Raw genomic sequence first — 19,689 nt, 5'->3', positions numbered from 1 at the left:
AGAGAGAAATGGGGGAGGAGGGTGGAGAGGGGTAAGGGGAGTGGCAAATGGAATCTAAAGCCGACCCCACTAGGAACCACTAGCAGGAGCAGGACTCAATCCCAGGACCCTGAGATCATGATCTGAGCAGAAATCAGGAGTCGGATGCTTAATTAATCCACTGAGCCGCCTAGGCACCCCTATTTTTTGCTTTTTAAATTAGGCTCCACATCCAACTAGAGCCCAACATGGGGCTCAAATTCAGGACCTCAGAGATCAAGAGGGAGCCGAAATCAAGATCAGGCGCTTAACCACGGAGCCACCCAGGCCCCCTCAAAGCTAAATTTTAAAAACGGAAGCAAGCCCGGAGCGTGGACGCATAGATGCAGAGGAAGTCAGGGAGCCTCTATTTCAATCCTACATCTGTTCGTGATTCACTCTGCGACCACAAACAAACGGCGTTACTTGCAGCATCTGTGAAAAGCTGATCATCACTACCATTCTCCGGCCACCACGACAGTCAACAGAAGCAAGGTCTTAATTCCGGAGTTCCGACTCCCTTGCGAGCAAAAGCGGCTCCGGTACCCAGGACCGCTGGGCTGCCGCACCCCGGCCGCGTAGTCCGGGCGGTGGGACTCGCCGCCCCAGCAGGCCGTGCGGCTGCGTCCGCCTGACGTGGTGCCGCCGCCCGCAGCCCCGGGGACCGGAGCCGAGCGGACGCGGAGCGAGCGTGGGAGGACGTGCTTGCGGCCCGCGGAGGCGCGCTTTACTTCCACACCGGGGAGGCCGAAAAGAAGTGCTTTATTGAGGAGATTCCGGACGAGACCATGGTTATAGGTGCGGGCCGAAGGGGGAGTCGGGACCGAGACCTTCCTCGGTCGTGGGGCGGGGGCGCGGGGCGTCCGCCGGGAGCCGACTCCACCCCGCCTGGCGCTAGTCTGACCCGGGTCCGCCCCACTCCCCTCCAGGAAACTACCGGACGCAGCTGTATGACAAGCAGCGGGAGGAGTACCAGCCGGCCACCCCCGGGCTGGGCATGTTCGTGGAGGTGAAGGACCCGGAGGACAAGGTGAGCCGGCCCCTCAGCCCCGCCGAGCCCTGCGCTCCGCACTTGAGCGCCAGAGCCGGCGGCCGCGGGTACTTCCGCTCCTCCTCGCGGCAGCCGCCAAACTGCTGAAGAGACTTGGGGTGTTGGTGAGAAGATCCCGGGTTTTCGCTCTAGGCCACACCTGGGCTGCTGCAGGGCTAGCGGCTCCTCTCGGTTTCTTGCCGGCTGCTGCAGGACTCGGTCGAGTCCCTTACCTGCCCGGAGCCTTTTCTCCTGCTCTGTGAAGTGGAAACTCACCTGCCTTGTAGGTGTGCTTGGTGCACACCTTCACTGTGGTGCTGGCCATCAAAGAATTGTGGTAACTCTCACGCTGTGACCTATGACGTATAGGCTTTAGGAGGTCGTTCAACAGGGTGCTTTCCAAACGAACGAGCAGCTTTGAATTTCGATAAATAGGGATATTAAAATAAAGCAAAATAAATCTTTAGTTGTCACCTTTCATTAAAAAAAATAAATCACACCAGAAGAATTGACATGGCAGGAGCTCTGAATAGAGCCCTTCCAAGAGCAGTCACATGTCAGCTTCATCTGACTCTTCACTCCTGCCCCAGAAAGTTCTCAGACAAGCTCTGGACCTTTTAGTATTGCGAGATGCCTAAGGCTCTGTTTGCCAACTTTTGAGGCACTGAGAGCCCGAATTTGTTTCCTTCCAGCGCCCCCTCCCCCCAACACTTGCTGAAGCCCCTTCTCTGTAGGTCATGCTGGGTGGGCAGTGTGGCTCTGAAGGCAGGTTTGCTTTCACCTCCCATACTCCCAGCGAACACCGGATCTGTTCTGTGGTCTTCGAGTCAGGATCATGATACTGTAGTCTTCTTTTGCTTCTCCAAATTGCCATATTCTTTTTTGCCTCAGGAGTCCTGCATGTGCTACTCCCTCTGGCCAGAACACACTTCCCCCAGCTAATTCCGACTAATCATGAATGCAGTTCTAAAAAGCAGCCTTCTCTGACCATCTAGACTAGGCCAGAGCTCTTATCATGTCATTCTTAGTGCATACCCTTCTCAGAGGCATGCTTCACCTTTATCTGTTGTTCTAGCCCTGCCTCATTTAGTATCAGACCATAGGATCCATGTGCAAGAATGTGCCTGTCTGGGTCACTCTACTTCTCCTGTGGCAGAGAGCAGAGCACCCTCCCACACACACCCCTTCAGGTAAGGGTAATGGGCGCTAAGATCACACACTCTGGTCTGAGGTTACTCTCCAGTGGTTCCCCCCGCCCCTCCCCAACCTTCGGGTCAGTCTATTTATACTTTCCAGAGGCCAGTCATGACCACACCCACAAATAAGCAAATCTCCAAGACTTGGCCGTGTTCCTCCAGCATATCTTAGGGTAGGGTCTATCTGTCTCCAGGGCCAAGTGCTGGAGCTGTCCTGACATCCCTCTCCTCATGGGGAGTCTCCCTTTATTGACATCTTGGGCCTTGGTGATTTGGACTTAATTTTGTCGAGGGTACCAACCAGTGAATTTCCTTATAACAGAAAATGTCAGATTCACGTGAGAAATGACTATTCCAACAGGGCAACCAGCAGAAGTAAAATGTGGGCTAGATCAGGCAGATGCAGTAGGTACATGGATGTCTGGCCATCACTTGTGTGCACTTGTGAAGGAGGAGATGCTGACTATAATGGAAACAGTTACTTGGAATCCTATTTTCAAAAAGAGAAAAAGAAGCATCTCCTGGAAAAATTAACCTATGACATCACAAAGAGAGAGACAGATTGCCTGAAAAATACTAGGAAGACAGAGGTGCCCATCTGACTTCCTGGAAGAACCCAGCAGTCCACGTAACTGGAGTAAAATAGCACAGGAACCCGAGCCCAGAAAGAGGCACAGGATCACCACCAGCACTCAGGCTACCCATAAGGTGGGCCCAAATTGGACTTTTCTGGAAAGGGCTCCACAGGTTGCTAAGGCTTTCAGAGTATAAACTCTTCACATCATTCATTTTGGGATCAGTCCCCCCCAATGCATGAGGAGCATGTTAATATCTGGTTAGAAACAAAACACCAGAATGAATTGCAGAGCAGGAGGCAATAAATGTTTAGGTCAGAAAGTTTGCAGTTTATATTCACTCTTAATTCTCCATCTTGGGTTAGTTCATCTATCCAGTTTTGGTGGGGGCGGGGGAGGGTTGGGGTACCCTCACTCTCCTCCGAAGCACAGAGCCACAAAGAATCCTGCAGCTCCCCAACCAAGTGTGTATGGAAAACCCCTCCTGTCCCAAGTGCTGGCTGAGAAACCAGTTCAAAGCAGTCCTCTGTCCCCCTGAGAGTACCAGGAACCCCTGCAGGGTTGGGGGACTGGGAGCCAGGAAACAGACCAGGGCAGGCCACTTTCCATCAGTTAAGAGAAGGAGAATGAGTTGGGGCTAGGTTTCAGGGCCCACCTACACCAGCTTCTTGGCTTTAAAGAAACTCTTGAGGTGCTGCATCTGCCAGACACCTGTGGCTACAAGGATGAGGGTCTGCAGAATGGACCACCATAGCACCCGCTGATTGGTGCTCTCGCTGGTCTGCCGGAAGCGCTCCTCTCGCCACTGTGGAAGGAGAGAAGGAAGAATACTCCTGTCTAGAACTGAATTTTACCCCCACCCTCTCTGGGGGAAGAGCTGGAAGAGCCACCTCCCAGGAGATTACACATCCCCTGTCCCAACTGTCCCAACCCAGCCCCTCACCCTCTGGTACTCCTGCTCCTTCTGGATCAATTCCACCTGCTCCACAAGCTGCTGTACACGCAGATGCAGCTGGGTCAGCTTGTCCTTGGCTGCAAATTCCACATAATCATTGGTGTGTTCACCTAACTGCATATCCAAATGAATGGCCTGGAACAGGGGAATCAGGATGGGGGTCAGAGAGCTTAGCTCCATGAACCTGCCTGAAATCTAGTCCTCCATCCCACTCTGGGCCTGACACTGGCAGTTCCATTCCTCACACCCCGACTTAGTGACTGGCCCTGCTCTAGATGATCAGGACTCTACTTGTGTGAAGTTCTATATTCAAACACAAAGGATGGGACATGTGCAGAGAAATAGAGGTATGACTCTGAAACAGGCAGTTTACTAGAAGTTCTATATTGGAAGGTGACAATGGAGAGCCCTGAAGGACTCAGATGCAGAATAGCTCTGAACTTCACATTATGAAGTTTGGTCTTTATCCTAGGGATGGCTGGGAGCCAAGGGAGGGCTTTAAGTCCAAGTGACTCCCTCCCAAGATCCCCTTTCGTCCTCAGGAGCTGTTCTTGGTATGCTCACTTCAGGTAAAGTCCCAGCCCAACTCAATAGGCAGCATGCCCTGCACCCTTCTTATTCTAGAGGCTGTGAAATTGAGCCCCTGGGGATGGTGGAGCACCCCCCTGCCACACTCACCAGCTTGCCATCATAGAAGAGGGCGAATCGGATGGACTCAAGGTGGAGACAGATCTGGTGCTCTCCTGGAGACTGGGAGGTGAAGGTGAAGCTGCCCTGAGGGCCATACTGCCGGGCCAGAAGATTCTAGAGGAAGCAACCTCCAGTGAGCACAGAGAAGTTAGCCATGTACCTGCTTCTGGGAGAATTCTGAGAGTATCCCAGGTGCAGACCCCCACAGGCTAGAGGGGTCAGTATGAGGGAAATGGCATGGGTTTGGCCATAAAGTCTCAAATGCCAGCATTGCCAGTACAGAATACAGAATACAGATTGCAAAGAGCATGGCCCTCCTTGAGCTACCTGCCTGTGAGGAGACTGATCTTTCCGTGAGAAATGAAGGATTAGAGAGGGCTATGCTTTGACCCGTGGCCTTTGGGGGGGGGGGGGGGGGCTGCAAGGGGTAAAGGCCTGCCTCACCTTGTTCTCGGGGTCCTTCACAAACACGAACAAATTGATCCACTGTGGGGAGGGCTGATACTTTTCCATAGCAGGGTCGTAAAGCTCCGTCTTGTAATTACCTAATGGAGAGGCAACGGAGGTGTATTCGCATCCATTCCCATGACCGAGTCGTGGTGGTCGGGGGAGGAACAGAAGGATCTCGAGTCTGAGGGGCCTGACCAAGGGCCTCTGCCTTCTCCTCCCCTCTCCAGCCCCACTTCTCTGCCATCAATCGAGTCTGAATCAGACGTGCCTCCTCGGCGCCCCTCCCCCAGCCCCGGCACACGCAAAAGAGAGGATGCCTTGGCGAGACTGCTGTCCACTCATTTCTCCCCGGCCCCAGCCCACTCCCCACCCCCCAGCAGGGAAGGGAAGGCGCGGGCCTGAGCTGGTGCCACGGCGCCCCATTCCGTCCCCTCTCAGGACTCTGGGTGCAGGGAGGGCAAGGCCGGGAGTGGCCGGTGCGCGCACCTATGACCACGGTACCATCGGGGATCTCCTGGATGAAGCACTTCTCTTCCAGCTCGCGGACCTCGAGGTAGAACGCGCCCCCGTGGCCCATGAGCGCCAGCAGCTGCCCCAGCAGCAGCGGCAGGGCCATACCGGTTGCCTGAGCTCTGCCCCATTCCCGCCCAGGGCGAGCCCTGGGCCCAGCTCCTCGAGCCCGGCAGGCCCCCGCCACTTTCCCAGGCGAGTCCACCGGTCTCCGCGCGTAGGCTGCGGAGACTGCGAGCTCGCGCGTAGACTACAACTCCCAGGAGCCACGGCGCATTCCCGCCTACCCTCGCCGCCGAGGGGCCAGGCGAGCCCTCCACCCAATCGCCGCCAGGTTCTAGAGCGCTCTCCGCCCGTGGCTCTTATTCCGCGCAGGAACTTGGGGAGCGTAGGTGTTGTAAGCCCATCTTCCTGATTGGGGTCACAGCCTCAGAGGGGGAAGAGGGTTTGCCCTCTGCAACTTGCAGGGCAGCCACTCAAGATGTGTGCTGAAAGGATGCGCGATTAATGGGAAATGTATGACCTGGATTTGAACATAGAAGACCTTAGAATTGATTGGGGAGGACCTGGAGACCTGGAGAAATGGAATGGGAAGCCCCGTGGGGTTGAATCTGAAGCAGTAATTCAGGAAGGGCAGGGGGGAAATGTCGCGGTTTTCATGGAAGAGGTAGATTTGACCCCAGCCTTGAAGGATGGTTAAAATCTCCCTGCGCAGTGGGGGACGAGAATAATTTAGGTAGGGGGACCTAGGATTGCCTAACAGCCAATAGGCGAGTTAAGGAACTAGGGGAAGAAAAGCTATAGGAACTTAGAGGGTGGAGGTAATTGGGCTGAATCTGAGGGCACAGGAGGTGCCAGGCCTGCTTGAACAGGGGAGTCCATCATCTAGTGTACTTTTCTCTGCACTAAAGACTAAAAAGAGGTTGTGGGTGAGCCTGGAGGGGAGAGAAGATGGCAGGAAAGCCACTGGTAAAGGATAGGGATGCACAACTGAAAGGGGTGGGAGAGTGGAGCCAACATGACAAAATGGGGACCCAGAAAAAGCAAATCTCTAGAATTCCAGAGCACACAGTGCCCTGAGTAGAACAGTGTAGACCTAAACATATCAATAGAAAGCTGTAGCCCAACCCAAGTAGTGGGATGAAGTCTTCCACCTCCTAGTGCCTGGTGATAAACATGCTCAGTTTATTCAGCAACCTGTGATGATGCTCCTTTTTTTTTTTTAAGATTTTATTTATTTATTCATGGGAGACACAGGCAGAGGGAGAAGCAGGCTCCATGCGGGGAGCCCAATGTGGGACTCTATTCTGGGACTCCAGGATCATGTCCTGGGCTGAAGGCAGGTGCTCAACTGCTGAGCCACCTAGGGATCCCCGATGATGGTCCTTTTTAAATAAGATTTTACTTATTTAAGTAATGTCTGTACCCAATATGGGGCTCTAACTCATGACCCCAAGATCGAGAGTTGCATGCTCTTCCAATTGAGCCAGACAGGTGCCCCAGTGATGATCCTTTTTATTCTTTTGTGCCAAGCACTGCTCTCATCACTGTTAAACTCACTAACTGAATTAATCTTTTAAAAATTATTAGGTAGGGGATCCCTGGGTGGCGCAGCGGTTTGGCGCCTGCCTTTGGCCCAGGGCGCGATCCTGGAGACCCGGGATCGAATCCCACGTCGGGCTCCCGGTGCATGGAGCCTGCTTCTCCCTCTGCCTGTGTCTCTGCCTCTCTCTCTCTCTCTATCATAAATAAATAAAAAATTAAAAAAAAATTATTAGGTAGACTGTAATGCTATTCCAGTTTAATAGCTAGGAAAAAGCGGCAAAGTTGATCTTGCCCAAGATCATCCAGCTGATAAGTGGCAGGCATTTGCTGACACAGACTTTGGTCCAGGCGTCTGACACATGTTGGACGTCCAGGCATCTGACACATTAATTAATGAAAATTAATTAGACCTATCTCCTAGTCTCTAGGAACCCACTGAAAGCAAAAAAGCAATGTCAATACGGTGTTTTAAGACTGAGATGAGAATTGTCCCCTCATTTTAGTGGTGTGGCTCATTGGAAATCCTAAGAGAGTGTTTTTTATTTACGAGGAAGATCATTAAACAAACATGACAAATTCATATATTAACAAAAGTCATGCTTTAGAAAGGTCAAATAAGACAAGAGCTGAAAAGCATCTGTTGGGTTTGGGAGTCAATCAGTTGATTTAGCCAGAGTTGGGAGCAGAGGCAGAAAAGTGAGGATTCAGGCTTGGGAAGCAGAGGTGCTGTCCGTGGTCCTGAATAGTTGCTTTCTAGACCAGTACCACCACCATCTGTAGTAAAGCTTTGGCTTTGTTTTGTTGTTAATAAAATTTGTAATCTCTCACAAGCCAATATTCTTTTTTTTTTAAAGCCAGTACTCTTATAAAATGAAAAAAAAAATAAACTAATCATGTGCTTGAATATCACATCAATATTAAACTTCTGTAAAACCTCCTAAACATTCATTTTTTGTACTTACCTAATTGCAGACCTATAACAAACATGGACCAGTACCAGCCCCCACACCACACTGTGAGTACCACTCTTGAGTGGCAGTGGTCCATTGGCCAGACTACCCACAGGAATCCCCCAAATGGTCAAAAGTGGAAAATGCTTGCAACCACCTACATGTAAGGAGATAGTGCACTGGTGAGATTTCAAGGCCCAGAACCCAGACATTTTGAAGGGGGAATATAACTCTCCAAGTAGCAAAACTGTTTTGCTAAAAATAGAACAACCTGAGGCTGCCTGGGTGGCTCAGTCAGTTAAGCATCTGACTTTGGCTCAGGTCCAGACCTCAGGGTCCTGGGATGGGCAGCATGGGGGGTGGGGTCTACATTCAGCGGGGAGTCTGCTTCTCCCTCTCCCTCTCCCTCTGCCCCCCCCCCCCCCCCCGCTCATGGTCTCTCTCCCTCCCTGAAAAAAAGAAAGAGAGAGAAACAACCTGTTTCTGACCTATGACAAGGCTAGGAACATAAGACCAGCGAACCCACACGGTCTGGGATCGTCCCACATGGCAAAAATCTAATTCCACAATGGTTGTCAAGATTACTGAACCTGGGTGCCATTTGTGAGATTCAAAGAAGACACTGAGAGGCTACATCTACTTGCTCCACCTGTGGTTCCCCAAGATTTCAGACTTTGATGGATTTTTTTTAAAGTTTTATTTATTATTTATTTGAGAGAGAAAGAGAGCACACAAGGGGAAATGAGGGACAGAGGGAAAGGGACAAGGGGACTCTCTGCTTAACGTGAACCTCACCCCCATGCCGCCCATCCCAGGACCCTGGGACCATGACCTGAGCTGAAGGCAGATGCTTAACTCACTAAGCTACTCAGGTGTCCCTGATTTTTTTTTTAAAGGACAGATTTATTTGGAAAAATATTACAGCATATAACACTGCATAAGGACTTAATTTCTATTCATACACTGGTAGATTTGATATAATCCATAATAATAAAAAAAAAGACTTTAAAAATCCAGAATCACAAAGCCCAGGCAAATCCAGGCCTCTCTTACATGCTGTGCCCTTTCTGGGAAATGCCCTGGGCCTCAATCCCCATCCCCTTCTCCACTTGCCTAATTTCTATTCATCTTTTCAAGACTCAAATCCAGAAGCACTGTTTTATTTCTTTCCCTCCTCCTAGGGACTTTGTCAACACCTCTATGGCAGTGTAAACCCCATTGTATTGCAATAGATAATTCATGAGCAAGGCCCCCTGGGGCTGATAGCTGTAAGAGATAAAGATGCAGGCTTCTGCCTTCGATTTATGTCTGCTAGCAAAAAACCAGCAACATCAAGAATATGCCTATGCAGTTGATGTTTGCTTGGAGAAAGGGAAGAGAGAGGAAGAAAAAAAAAGGAGAGAGTATGGAGGAGAAAGGAGGGAGAGGGATGAAAATCAAAGAGAAGACAGAAGAAGAAGGAGACAGTGAAAGAGAGAGAAGAGAAAAGAGGGGACGCCTGGGTGGCTCAGCGGTTGAGGATTTGCCTTTGGTTTGGGGCATGATCCTTGGGTTGGGGTGAAGTCCCACATTGGGCTCCCTGTGGGGAGCCTGCTTCTCCCTCTGCCTCTGTCTCTGCCTCTATATCTGTGTCTCTCATGAATAAATAAATAAAATCTTAAAAAAAAAGAGGGAAGGAGGAAGACAAAGGGAAGCAAGCAAGGATGAAAGAGAGGAGAGAAAGAAGGAAGAAGGGTAATGGTGATTCATAATTATGGAAAAAGGCAAAATCTCGTAATCTATGCCTGGTTTTGCTGTAATGTTTCCTCCTGATTATTTCCATAGACATCTTGACCTGGGCATACATCAAGGATAGAATGTTCTGTACATAAAACCAGAGATTCCATGTGCAATTCTTCTGCTCTAGTGTTGGGTGGCTTCTTTTGGTTTGCTGCTGACTTTCATACCATCCCTGGAGCCCCACCATGACACTATCCCTTCCTCTGAACCATGTCCTTCTACATTTATCTTCCCCCCTGGTGTGTGGAAAAACAACTTCTATTCCTTGTGACCATCTCTACAAAGATAATTCCTATGACAGTTTGTTTCCTTGTGCTCTCAATCCCAGAACACCTAGACATGGGAGTGGTGCTGCTGAATTCAGGGATATCACAAACAATATTCTGCTGAACGTGTTTCACCATCTTCCTTAGGCTTACAGTGGTCCCTCTAACAGGATCCTTCCACTTCTGGTGAGTTTTCTCAGAAGTCTCACCGTGTCTTCAGTCCATTCCTCCTGGAGATCTGGGCAGTCTGTCCCCCAGGTCTGTGCCTGACTGAATCCTAACTAAGAACTTCTGTCCTCCAGCCCCCAAAACTGTGGGGGTTCCCATATGTAGGGCAAGGAAAGTGGTTGGGCTGTGCCTCAGTCACTGAGAGTCAAGAAACCATTGATCCCAGGACTCAGAAGACTTCTAGGGGAAATGTGGCCAAAGGCTACACACATCGGCCCACTGAAGTCTCGACTTTTTTTTTCCTTTAAAGATTTTATTTATTTATTCATGAGACACATAGAGAGAGAGAGGCAGAGACATAGGCAGAGCGAGAAGCAGGCTCCCTGTGGGGATCCTGATGCCAGACGTGATCCCGGGACCCCAGGATCACTACCTGAGCCAAAGGCAGATGCTCAACCACTGAGCCACCCAGGCATCCCTGCTATTTGTTTTCTATTTGCCCTATAGCTTCTTTTTGGTCCCTCAATTCCTGCATTTACTATTTTCTTTTGTATTTAGCTTTTTTTTTTTTTTAGTTGTGAAACATTTGAATTCCCTTCCCATTTCCTTTTGTGTATATTTTATAGCTATTTTCTTTGTGATTATCATGGGGATTATACTTAATATCATAAAGTTAAAACACACTAATTTGAATTTATCAGTTTACCTTAAATAACAACAACAAAAAAAACCCTCTCTGCTCCTTTAACAGCTCTGTTCTCACCCATTTCTATGGTTGATATCAAACAAATTGTATCTTTATACATTCTATGTAATGGTTACTTTTTTGCAATGATTGTTGATATAAGTAATACACTGATTAAATATCCAGATAATTAACTGAGTGAAAAAAGCCAATCTCAAAAGGTTACATACTGTGTGATTCCATTTATATAACATTCTTGAAATGACAAAATTGTAGAAATGGAGAACACACATTACTTGTTGTATGAGGTTAAGAAGAGGGAAGTAAATGTGGCCAATACACAACACGAGGAATCTTGGTAATGGAAATATTCTGTGTCTTGACTATATCAATGTCAATATCCTGGTTGTGGTATTGCATTATACTTGGACAAGATGTTACCATGGGATAACCTGGATAATTGGGTACACTGGGTCTCTCTGCATTGCTTCTTACAACTGCATGTTAAATTATGTCAACATAAAAAGTTTAATTTTAAAAATTCTAGAAACTTATTATGAAATTTTATCATTTATTAATTCTGTAATAATTTGTTAATTCTGAATGGTGGTAACATCAGCACTCATAGCATGTCGTTATAATAGCTAAGAAAAATCAGCAGTGATTCACAAATGACCAACAAAAAATGCTCAGTATCCAAGGAAATAAAAATTAAGAGGATAGCGAAATACAAGTTTTCATTTACTTATTTTGCACGATTAAAAAGATTGAGAACATTTGACCAGGGTGTGGGGTAGTAAGCACCAGGACACACTGCTGGTGAGACTGTAAATTGGTATGAAATTTGAAAAAGAAATTGTGATCTATTATCAAAAAACTATGTCCTACAGTAATGCTTTTTAAGAAACTGAACACAAATTTTTTTAAAGATTTTATTTATTTATGATAGACATAGAGAGAGAGAGAGGCAGAGGGAGTAGCAGGCTCTGTGCTGGGAGCCCGAGTGGGACTCCATCCCAGGACTCCAGAATCACGCCCTGGGCCAAAGGCAGGCACTGAACCGCTGAGCCACCCAGGGATCCCCTGAACACAAATTTTTATTGCAGCAATATATGTAAGAGCAAATGATTAGAGGAAAATCTTAACCACTTTCATCACAGGAATGGTTAAAAGTAAGGCACGAACCAAGCTTATGTTATATTGTTACTGTTAAGAAAAATGAGATAAAGACTTCCAATGAGGGAGAAATGTCAAAACATCATCCTTAGGGCAGCCCGGGTGGGCTGAATAAATGAATAAATAAAATAATATAATCTTAAAAAAACAAAAACACAGGATCCCTGGGTAGCGCAGCGGTTTGGCGCCTGCCTTTGGCCCAGGGCGCGATCCTGGAGACCCGGGATCGAATCCCACGTCAGGCTCCCGGTGCATGGAGCCTGCTTCTTCCTCTGCCTGTGTCTCTGCCTCTCTCTCTCTCTGTGACTATCATTAAAAAAAAACAAAAACAAAAAAAACACCATCCTTAAACTTCCCTCTCCAGGGCCAAATGAAAGAACAAAGACAACCCAAATTAGAAAACCTCCAACTTCTATGAAACCTTAAGGTGGCACAATCAGAAACTGCTAACTCCGAAGAGCTGCCAAAATCCACTGGAATTTGGGTAAAATCCAGGAGAGGTATGGAGGGCAGACCCAGACCTCTGGATCTCACATTGAGTGCCGAGCCCTCCGACACGGACGACTGTGCCCCCAGGACCTTCACAATTATGCCTTTACCTGCGGGCTCAGAACCACGTTCTGGAGAGGAGCCACCAGGGCGCAGCTCCGGCAGCAGAGTCCACGTGGATGATGTCTGATGCTGAAGGGTACAGGGGAATGCCTGGGATTATACAGACCAGATCAGACTGGATGTAGGAGTGGCTGGGTTTTGGAAGGCAAAGAAGTAGTAAAGGAAGTCTCTAGGCTTAAAAAAAAAAAAAATTTTTTTTAAAGATTTTATTTATTCTTTCATGAGAGACACAGGCAGAGGGAGAAGCAGGCTCCATACAGGGAGCCTGATGTGGGACTCGATCCCGGGGTCTCCAGATCAGGCCCTGGGCTGCCCTTAAATTTTTTTCGAAGATAAGCTGGTGCACTGTTGGTGTCACTTTTTCAAAGTTCAAGTTGTTAAAAATAGAAAGCTCAGAGTTTCGCACGCAGAGATGTCAAGTCAGGGATCCTCGGCTTCAATCCTGTATCTGCTCATAATTCATTCAGCGACCGTAAACAAACTGTTACTTGCAGCATCTGTAAAAAGCTGATAAACATTAGTAGTCACCTGCCCGCCACTGCGATCTATGAAAAGAAAGTTTCAATTCTGAGGTCTCAGTTAGGTTGCAGGCAGAAGCTGCTCTCCAATCAGATACTGCCTCGCCGTGGCCGTGGGGCATCTCGGGACTTGTAGTCCAGCTGGTCGAACTCGCTGTCCCAGCAGACCCCGCGGCGGCGGCGGCAGGGCTACGTGGCGCCGCCGGCTGCGGTTGCGCCGGCAGGTGGGGCAAGATGGCCGCGGAGCAGGGCATGAGGGTCGTCGGGCCCCGGCCTGGAGCTGGACTGGGGCGGGTGATTCGGGCCCTCTTGCTGCTGCTGTGTTTTGCGGCCCGCGGAGGCGCGCTTTACTTCCACATCGGGGAGACCGAAAAGAAGTGCTTTATTGAGGAGATTCCGGACGAGACCATGGTTATAGGTGCGGGCCGAAGGGGGAGTCGGGACCGAGACCTTCCTCGGTCGTGGGGCGGGGGCGCGGGGCGTCCGCCGGGAGCCGACTCCACCCCGCCTGGCGCTAGTCTGACCCGGGTCCGCCCCACTCCCCTCCAGGAAACTACCGGACGCAGCTGTATGACAAGCAGCGGGAGGAGTACCAGCCGGCCACCCCCGGGCTGGGCATGTTCGTGGAGGTGAAGGACCCGGAGGACAAGGTGAGCCGGCCCCTCAGCCCCGCCGAGCCCTGCGCTCCGCACTTGAGCGCCAGAGCCGGCGGCCGCGGGTACTTCCGCTCCTCCTCGCGGCAGCCGCCAAACTGCTGAAGAGACTTGGGGTGTTGGTGAGAAGATCCCGGGTTTTCGCTCTAGGCCACACCTGGGCTGCTGCAGGGCTAGCGGCTCCTCTCGGTTTCTTGCCGGCTGCTGCAGGACTCGGTCGAGTCCCTTACCTGCCCGGAGCCTTTTTTCCTGCTCTGTGAAGTGGAAACTCACCTGCCTTGTAGGTGTGCTTGGTGCACACCTTCACTGTGGTGCTGGCCATCAAAGAATTGTGGTAACTCTCACGCTGTGACCTATGACGTATAGGCTTTAGGAGGTCGTTCAACAGGGTGCTTTCCAAACGAACGAGCAGCTTTGAATTTCGATAAATAGGGATATTAAAATAAAGCAAAATAAATCTTTAGTTGTCACCTTTCATTAAAAAAAAATAAACCACATCAAAAGAGCGGAAATGGTAGCAGCTCTGAATAAAGCATGGGGACAGGACCCGAGGGCAGAAAGAGCTGCAGGTAGCCGCTCTAAATAAAAAGCCCTTCCCAGGAGCAGTCACGTGTCAGCTTCATCTCAGACTCTTCACCCATGCCCCAGAAAGTTCTCAGACAAGCTTTTGGCAACTGCTACTGAGCAGCTCTGGACCTTTTAGTGTGAGGTCCCTAAGGCTCTGTTTGCCAACTTTTGAGGCACTGAGAGCCTGAAGCTCTTTCCTTCCAGTAGCTCCCTCCGCAGTAACACTCACTTGAAGGCTTTTCTCTCCAGGTCATCCTGGCCCGGCAGTATGGCTCTGAAGGAAGGTTCACTTTCACCTCCCATACCCCGGGTGAACACCAGATCTGTCTTCACTCCAATTCCACTAAGTTCTCCCTTTTTGCTGGAGGCATGCTGGTGAGTTGGAACCACGTGGGATTTGTAGCTTACAACTCCATACCCTGGTCAGGACTGGAGACTTGGTGCTTTGGGTGTAAGAGGGTATGTTGGATTTTGTGTTTCCTAATACACCTGGGTTTCCAGTGAAGAGCCAAGCACAGTTGCCAAGCTCTTCATGTATGCCTTGGACCAAGTATTAGCCAAGCTGATTCTTGCCTGTTTTCCCAGAACCCCACAGGGCTAGACACTGAGGATGCCTCAGTCAGCATTGGCTAAATGCACAAATGAAGGAAAGTGGGGGACCAGCTGTTAGTTCCTGGCAGGAAGATGAAGCAGAGCTGCCTGATTTCTTCTTATCGTCCTTCTCTGTCCTCAGAGAGTTCACCTGGACATCCAGGTGGGAGAACATGCCAACGACTATGCAGAAATTGCTGCCAAAGACAAGTTGAGTGAGTTGCAGCTCCGAGTGAGACAGCTGGTGGAGCAGGTGGAGCAGATCCAGAAAGAGCAGAACTACCAACGGGTATGTCGGGCCGGGGGCTGCTAGGTGGGCTTCTTCCCGGAAGCTTTCAGGCTCAGCCAGAAGTTGCATGCCTGCAAGGTTCATTAGGAAACTCAGGGGACTTACCCTTCTGTGCTGCTTTGCAAGTCTAAAAGATGGGGTGGGTACTACTAACTCCAGTTTGTAACCAAGGAGACAGGCTCTCAGGAGACTGTCATTCTTCTAAATCACAGTGACACATGCACAGTGACAAGAGCAGGAACTGATACTAATGCCTTAGGTGTTTTTTCCATGGCTATAGGTGTTTCCAAGACCAGCTATTTCAAACTCACTTTGGTCTGGGAGCCAGGGTGCTGCCATGAATGAATCTAGCAGTTAGAGTGGCACCAGGTGGTGCCCAGCAAACTTAGGCTCCTCTTCCCTTCTCTCCTCCCACAGTGGCGAGAGGAGCGCTTCCGGCAGACCAGCGAGAGCACCAACCAGCGGGTGCTGTGGTGGTCCATTCTGCAGACCCTCATCCTCGTAGCCATTGGTGTCTGGCAGATGCGACACCTCAAAAGTTTCTTTGAAGCGAAGAAGCTGGTGTAGCCATCCCAGGCCTCACAGACCATCCCTCCTCCTCCGAGGCTGTGGGAGAAAGGGCCTCCTGGAACTGATTTCTCTCTGGCAGGAGGACTGGTTCCAACCCGTGGATATATTGGAGGGGGCAGGGCTACAGGCACCCGAGGCACAAGCTTAGAGCAGCAGCTTGCTTGGCTGGCTACTACTGAGCAGGTGGTGGGGTCATGCCTGCCCCCTTCCCTGGGCTCTGAGCCCTTTGCAGTAATCATCCAGGGGCTGGTGAAGCCACTGGGAGCCTCATTGGCACCTCAGAATCATAGTGTTACTGATCAGGGATGTGAGACTGTTGTCTGGGGTGGCTGGGGGGAGGGGAGTGGGTGGGCAAGCCAGTCTTTTTTTCTGTCTTCCTTTGCTAACTTGGGATTTTGAGCAGGTTGGGATGTGCCTGTGATTCCCTGCCACCCTGGGAACCACTATACCCTCCTTGGGCCCAGACTGCTGATCCAGGGTAGGGTGTGTGTGTGTCAGTGGAGGGTGGGGTGGAGGGGGTTGCAGTGTGGGAAAGTAGCTCTGAGGTTGACCTCAGCTTCTCAGCATAGTTGTCCTTTGGGGAGCTTGAGGAACTGGGGTCAGGCCAAGCAGAGGCCTTGGTGCTGGTTGGGGATGGGGCCTGCAGAGTCTTAGTTACTGATTTCATTTTCAATAAGTCTAGGTTTGTTACATTGGTTTCCCAATAAAAAAAGAAAATTGATGACTTGTCCAGCGTAAAGTTACTGTACTGTCAGTGGCTCATGGAGGAGCTCAGGGAATGTCATCAGTTCTTCCACTGTGTGAAGCACTTCATATTCCAAGATGAAAACCCACGCGTGGGCTTTATCCTTTCTGTCCTCTCTCCACCTTGTCGCAGGGGATAGTGGGTTCGCCCAAGACCATAAAACAGGTGAATTGTGGGCTTGGTGCTCAAACTGATAGCATTTTCCTCTGTGTCCACTCCCTTGTGACACAAGTGCCCTCCCTGCATTTCCAAAGTAAATGGATAGCACTGTCATGCTGCTGCCAGGAAGTACCTCATTCAAGAAGGTAGCGTGTGTTGAACAGAAAAGGGCTGCGGGTTTGGGAAGGGCAGAAATCCCTGCGCTGGTGGGCATGAGGATGCTGATGGTCATAACCAATAGCACGGGATATTGGCAAGGACCTTGGAGAGGAAAGATTCTGATGGAAGAAGGCAGAGCTGGGGGCATGGGAAGCAATAGCAGATGGAGGTCAATAGGCATTTTTTCCATGAATTTCGGAAGGGGGTTTAAGGAAGCTTATGTTAGGGAAGGTTGGTCAGAATTAGAAGACATTTGGGGACACCTGGGTGGCTCAGCAGTTGAGCCCCTGCCTTCAGCCCAGGGTGTGATCCTGGAGACCCAGGATCGAGTCCCACATCGGGCTCCCTGCATGGAGCCTGCTTCTCCCTCTGCCTGTGCCTCTGCCCCTCTCTTTGTGTGTCTCTCATGAATGAATAAAATCTTTTTAAAAATTAAAAATAGGGATCCCTGGGTGGCGCAGCGGTTTGGCGCCTGCCTTTGGCCCAGGGCGCGATCCTGGAGACCCAGGATCGAATCCCACATCGGGCTCCCGGTGCATGGAGCCTGCTTCTCCCTCTGTGTCTCTGCCTCTCTCTCTCTCTCTCTGTGACTATCATAAATAAAATAAGTAAATAAATAAATAAATAAATAAATAATAAAAATTAAAAATAAATAAAAACGCTTTCTAAAAACAGCTTTGTAATTACAGAAAAATTGTAATAATAGTTCCCCCCCATTACTAATGCCTTGCATTAGCATGATACATTTGTTAAACACTAGCGATACATTATTTTTAAAGTCCATACCAAATGCAAATTTCCTTAGCCATCACCTAATGCCCTTTTTCTGTTCCAGGATCCTATCCAGGGCACCACATCACATTTAGTCCCTTCTTGGCTGTGACTTTCTCAGACTTTCCTTGTTTTTTATTACCTTGACAATTTTTAGGAGTACTATTCAGGTTTTTTGTAGAATTTCCTTCAGTTGGGATGTGTTGGTTTTTCTCATGATTAGACAGGAGTCCTGAGTTTTTTGAAAGATCAGAAATGTGCCATTGTCATCCCATCCTATCTAGGATGCTTATCAACATGATTGTGGGTGTCACTGTTTAAGATAGGATTTTTATGTGAAATCTTATTTTTTTTAAAGATTTTTTTTATCTATTTGTCCATGAGAGATAGAGGCACACAGGCAGAGGGATAAGCAGGCTCCATGCAGGGAGCCGGACGCGGGACTCGATCCCCAGTCTCCAGGATCAGGTCCTGGGCCTAAGGCGGCGCTAAACCGCTGAGCCACCCGGGCTGCCCAAAATCTTATTTTTTTAAAACGATTTTATTTATTTGAGAGACTGAGCATGAGCTGAGGGAGGGGCAGGAGAGGGAGAGCTCTATCCCAGGACTCAGAGATCACGACCTGAGCTGAAGACAGACACTTAACCGACAGAGCCGCCCAGACGCCCCTGAAATCTGATTTCTTGAGACAGATCTGATGCCAGTTGGGCTTCATTGTGATGGACAATGAACTGGACCAAATGGTAGGTGTCCCCTTTAGATGGGCTTATACTCTCAGGTCCTAATGCCACCCTTCCTGCTTCCATTTTTGGCCTGACCTGGCTGGTCTCTGCAAGGGGTCAATCAGCCTTGCCTTTATCATCAGCCAAAGCTAGGCTGCATTTGCCATGGTTCTGTTCTAGAGTGCAGGGCAGAGGCAGAGTTCAGCAAGGTCCCTGGTGGGTTGTACACCAGGTGTAAGGGAGAAAGGGAGCTGCTGGGGATGATCACATTTGTCACCTAAGGAAAGTCCTTTTGCAAGCACAGTGGTTGAGACCACAGACTGCAACCAATGCGTTTTGGTTTACACCCTGAACTGCGTCTCTGTGCCCCGGTCTTTCAAGTGGGCATAGTAAGGTCATTGCCCATAAGGACTGAATGACAAAATAGCAGTAAAGAATTTAGAACAATGACTGGCACATAGTCAGAACTCAATAGATGTTAGCTATTTATTAGAGAACTTTACATTTGCCTGAAGAGCAGGGGAGATTAAGCGGAAGGACTCTGTTACTGTCTTTTCCTAGGTGGGAGGCTGGGCCATCCAGGCAAGCTCCCACTGTGCCAGGGCAGACATACGAAATCTTAGGGGCACCTGGGTGGCCCACGCCTTTGGCTCAGACGTGATCCTGGGGTCCTGGGATCGAGTCTCACATCCGGCTCCCCGGAGGGAGCCCGCTTCTCCCTCTGCCTATGTCTCTGCCTGTATGTCCCTCATGAATAAATAAATAAAATCTTTTTAAAAAACTTATCTTACTCCCTCTTCCGTGCTTACCTCAGCTCCAGCAAAGCGGCTAACAGCCGCCAGTGACCGAGAGCTATGTGCCCAGCAGCCTACCAAGTGTTTGCGGTTTTCGCACCGCAGCAACCAAGTAGATAAACTATTTATACGCTCAAGTGAGGAAGCAGATGCAGGGAGATGGTGCCTTGGCCCCGCACGCAGCTGAACTGGCGGAGGGGGGTTTCCCGTGCGGCGAGGGTGTCTCTGCGGCCTGGCTCCTCGCGAGTCCTTGGGCACTGCCCGGGCGGAGGCTCAGCCCCGAGCCCGGCCTCGCCCCCAGCCCCGCGTGCAGCGGAGGAAGCAGGCGCCTCCCCGCGGGGCCGGGAAGAGGAGGAGGAGGAGGATGCGCACCGTCCCGGAGCGCTGGTGTGGAAGGCTGGAGTCTCGCCGGTCCAACGCCGGCCCGGTGCCTTGCGCTCGCTCTGGGCTCTCGGGCTGGCGGGCGGCGCTGGGGCGCCGGGGCGGGCCTCGCACGCGGAACCTTTCCGGAGACGGCTCCGGGGAGCGGACGGCGCGGCTGGAGCG

At 50.1% G+C, this 19,689-nt stretch overlaps 2 protein-coding genes across 4 annotated transcripts; one reads left to right on the top strand and one right to left on the bottom strand.

Moving 5' to 3' along the window:
• The first annotated feature begins 653 nt into the window (after positions 1 to 653).
• Positions 654 to 16,514, top strand: TMED9 (transmembrane p24 trafficking protein 9). 3 transcript variants are annotated; one of them, XM_049115963.1, is made up of 5 exons: positions 654 to 816; positions 13,673 to 13,773; positions 14,593 to 14,718; positions 15,077 to 15,223; positions 15,641 to 16,514. In XM_049115963.1, exons 1-5 carry the CDS (start codon positions 807 to 809, stop codon positions 15,788 to 15,790), a joined length of 534 nt encoding a protein of 177 aa, XP_048971920.1. In that variant the 5' UTR covers positions 654 to 806; the 3' UTR covers positions 15,791 to 16,514. The 3 variants fall into 3 exon arrangements, with proteins under 3 accessions (XP_048971920.1, XP_048971919.1, XP_025302525.1); XM_049115962.1 differs by lacking the exon at positions 13,673 to 13,773 and adding an exon at positions 948 to 1,048 and having other exon boundaries at positions 659 to 816; XM_025446740.3 differs by lacking the exon at positions 654 to 816 and adding an exon at positions 13,290 to 13,541.
• On the bottom strand, positions 3,129 to 5,671 carry LOC112659676 (transmembrane emp24 domain-containing protein 9-like). Its single transcript, XM_025446747.3, has 5 exons — positions 5,401 to 5,671; positions 4,909 to 5,009; positions 4,453 to 4,578; positions 3,763 to 3,909; positions 3,129 to 3,624 (listed from the first exon to the last, which is right to left on the bottom strand). Exons 1-5 carry the CDS (start codon positions 5,528 to 5,530, stop codon positions 3,475 to 3,477), a joined length of 654 nt encoding a protein of 217 aa, XP_025302532.1. The 5' UTR covers positions 5,531 to 5,671; the 3' UTR covers positions 3,129 to 3,474.
• Positions 16,515 to 19,689: the final 3,175 nt, after the last annotated feature.

The sequence above is a fragment of the Canis lupus genome, chromosome 11 (assembly GCF_003254725.2).
Source record: "Canis lupus dingo isolate Sandy chromosome 11, ASM325472v2, whole genome shotgun sequence".
In the NCBI taxonomy this organism is placed as follows: Eukaryota; Metazoa; Chordata; class Mammalia; order Carnivora; family Canidae; genus Canis; species Canis lupus.
The sequence above is the reverse complement of the archived record's forward strand: the minus strand, read 5'-3'. Positions and strand labels throughout refer to the sequence as shown.

What these genes read in the sequence shown, in the direction of transcription:
- LOC112659676 (XM_025446747.3), bottom strand. Translation starts at nt 5,530, where the DNA reads ATGGCCCTGCCGCTGCTGCTGGGGCAGCTGCTGGCGCTCATGGGCCAC. An exon ending in CGATGGTACCGTGGTCATAG is followed by an intron (nt 5,010 to 5,400) that starts GTGCGCGCACCG and finishes CCTCTCCATTAG; the next exon opens with GTAATTACAAGACGGAGCTT. An exon ending in TGAAGGACCCCGAGAACAAG is followed by an intron (nt 4,579 to 4,908) that starts GTGAGGCAGGCC and finishes TGCTTCCTCTAG; the next exon opens with AATCTTCTGGCCCGGCAGTA.
- TMED9 (XM_025446740.3), top strand. Translation starts at nt 13,358, where the DNA reads ATGGCCGCGGAGCAGGGCATGAGGGTCGTCGGGCCCCGGCCTGGAGCT. An exon ending in GGACGAGACCATGGTTATAG is followed by an intron (nt 13,542 to 13,672) that starts GTGCGGGCCGAA and finishes ACTCCCCTCCAG; the next exon opens with GAAACTACCGGACGCAGCTG. An exon ending in TTTTTGCTGGAGGCATGCTG is followed by an intron (nt 14,719 to 15,076) that starts GTGAGTTGGAAC and finishes CTCTGTCCTCAG; the next exon opens with AGAGTTCACCTGGACATCCA.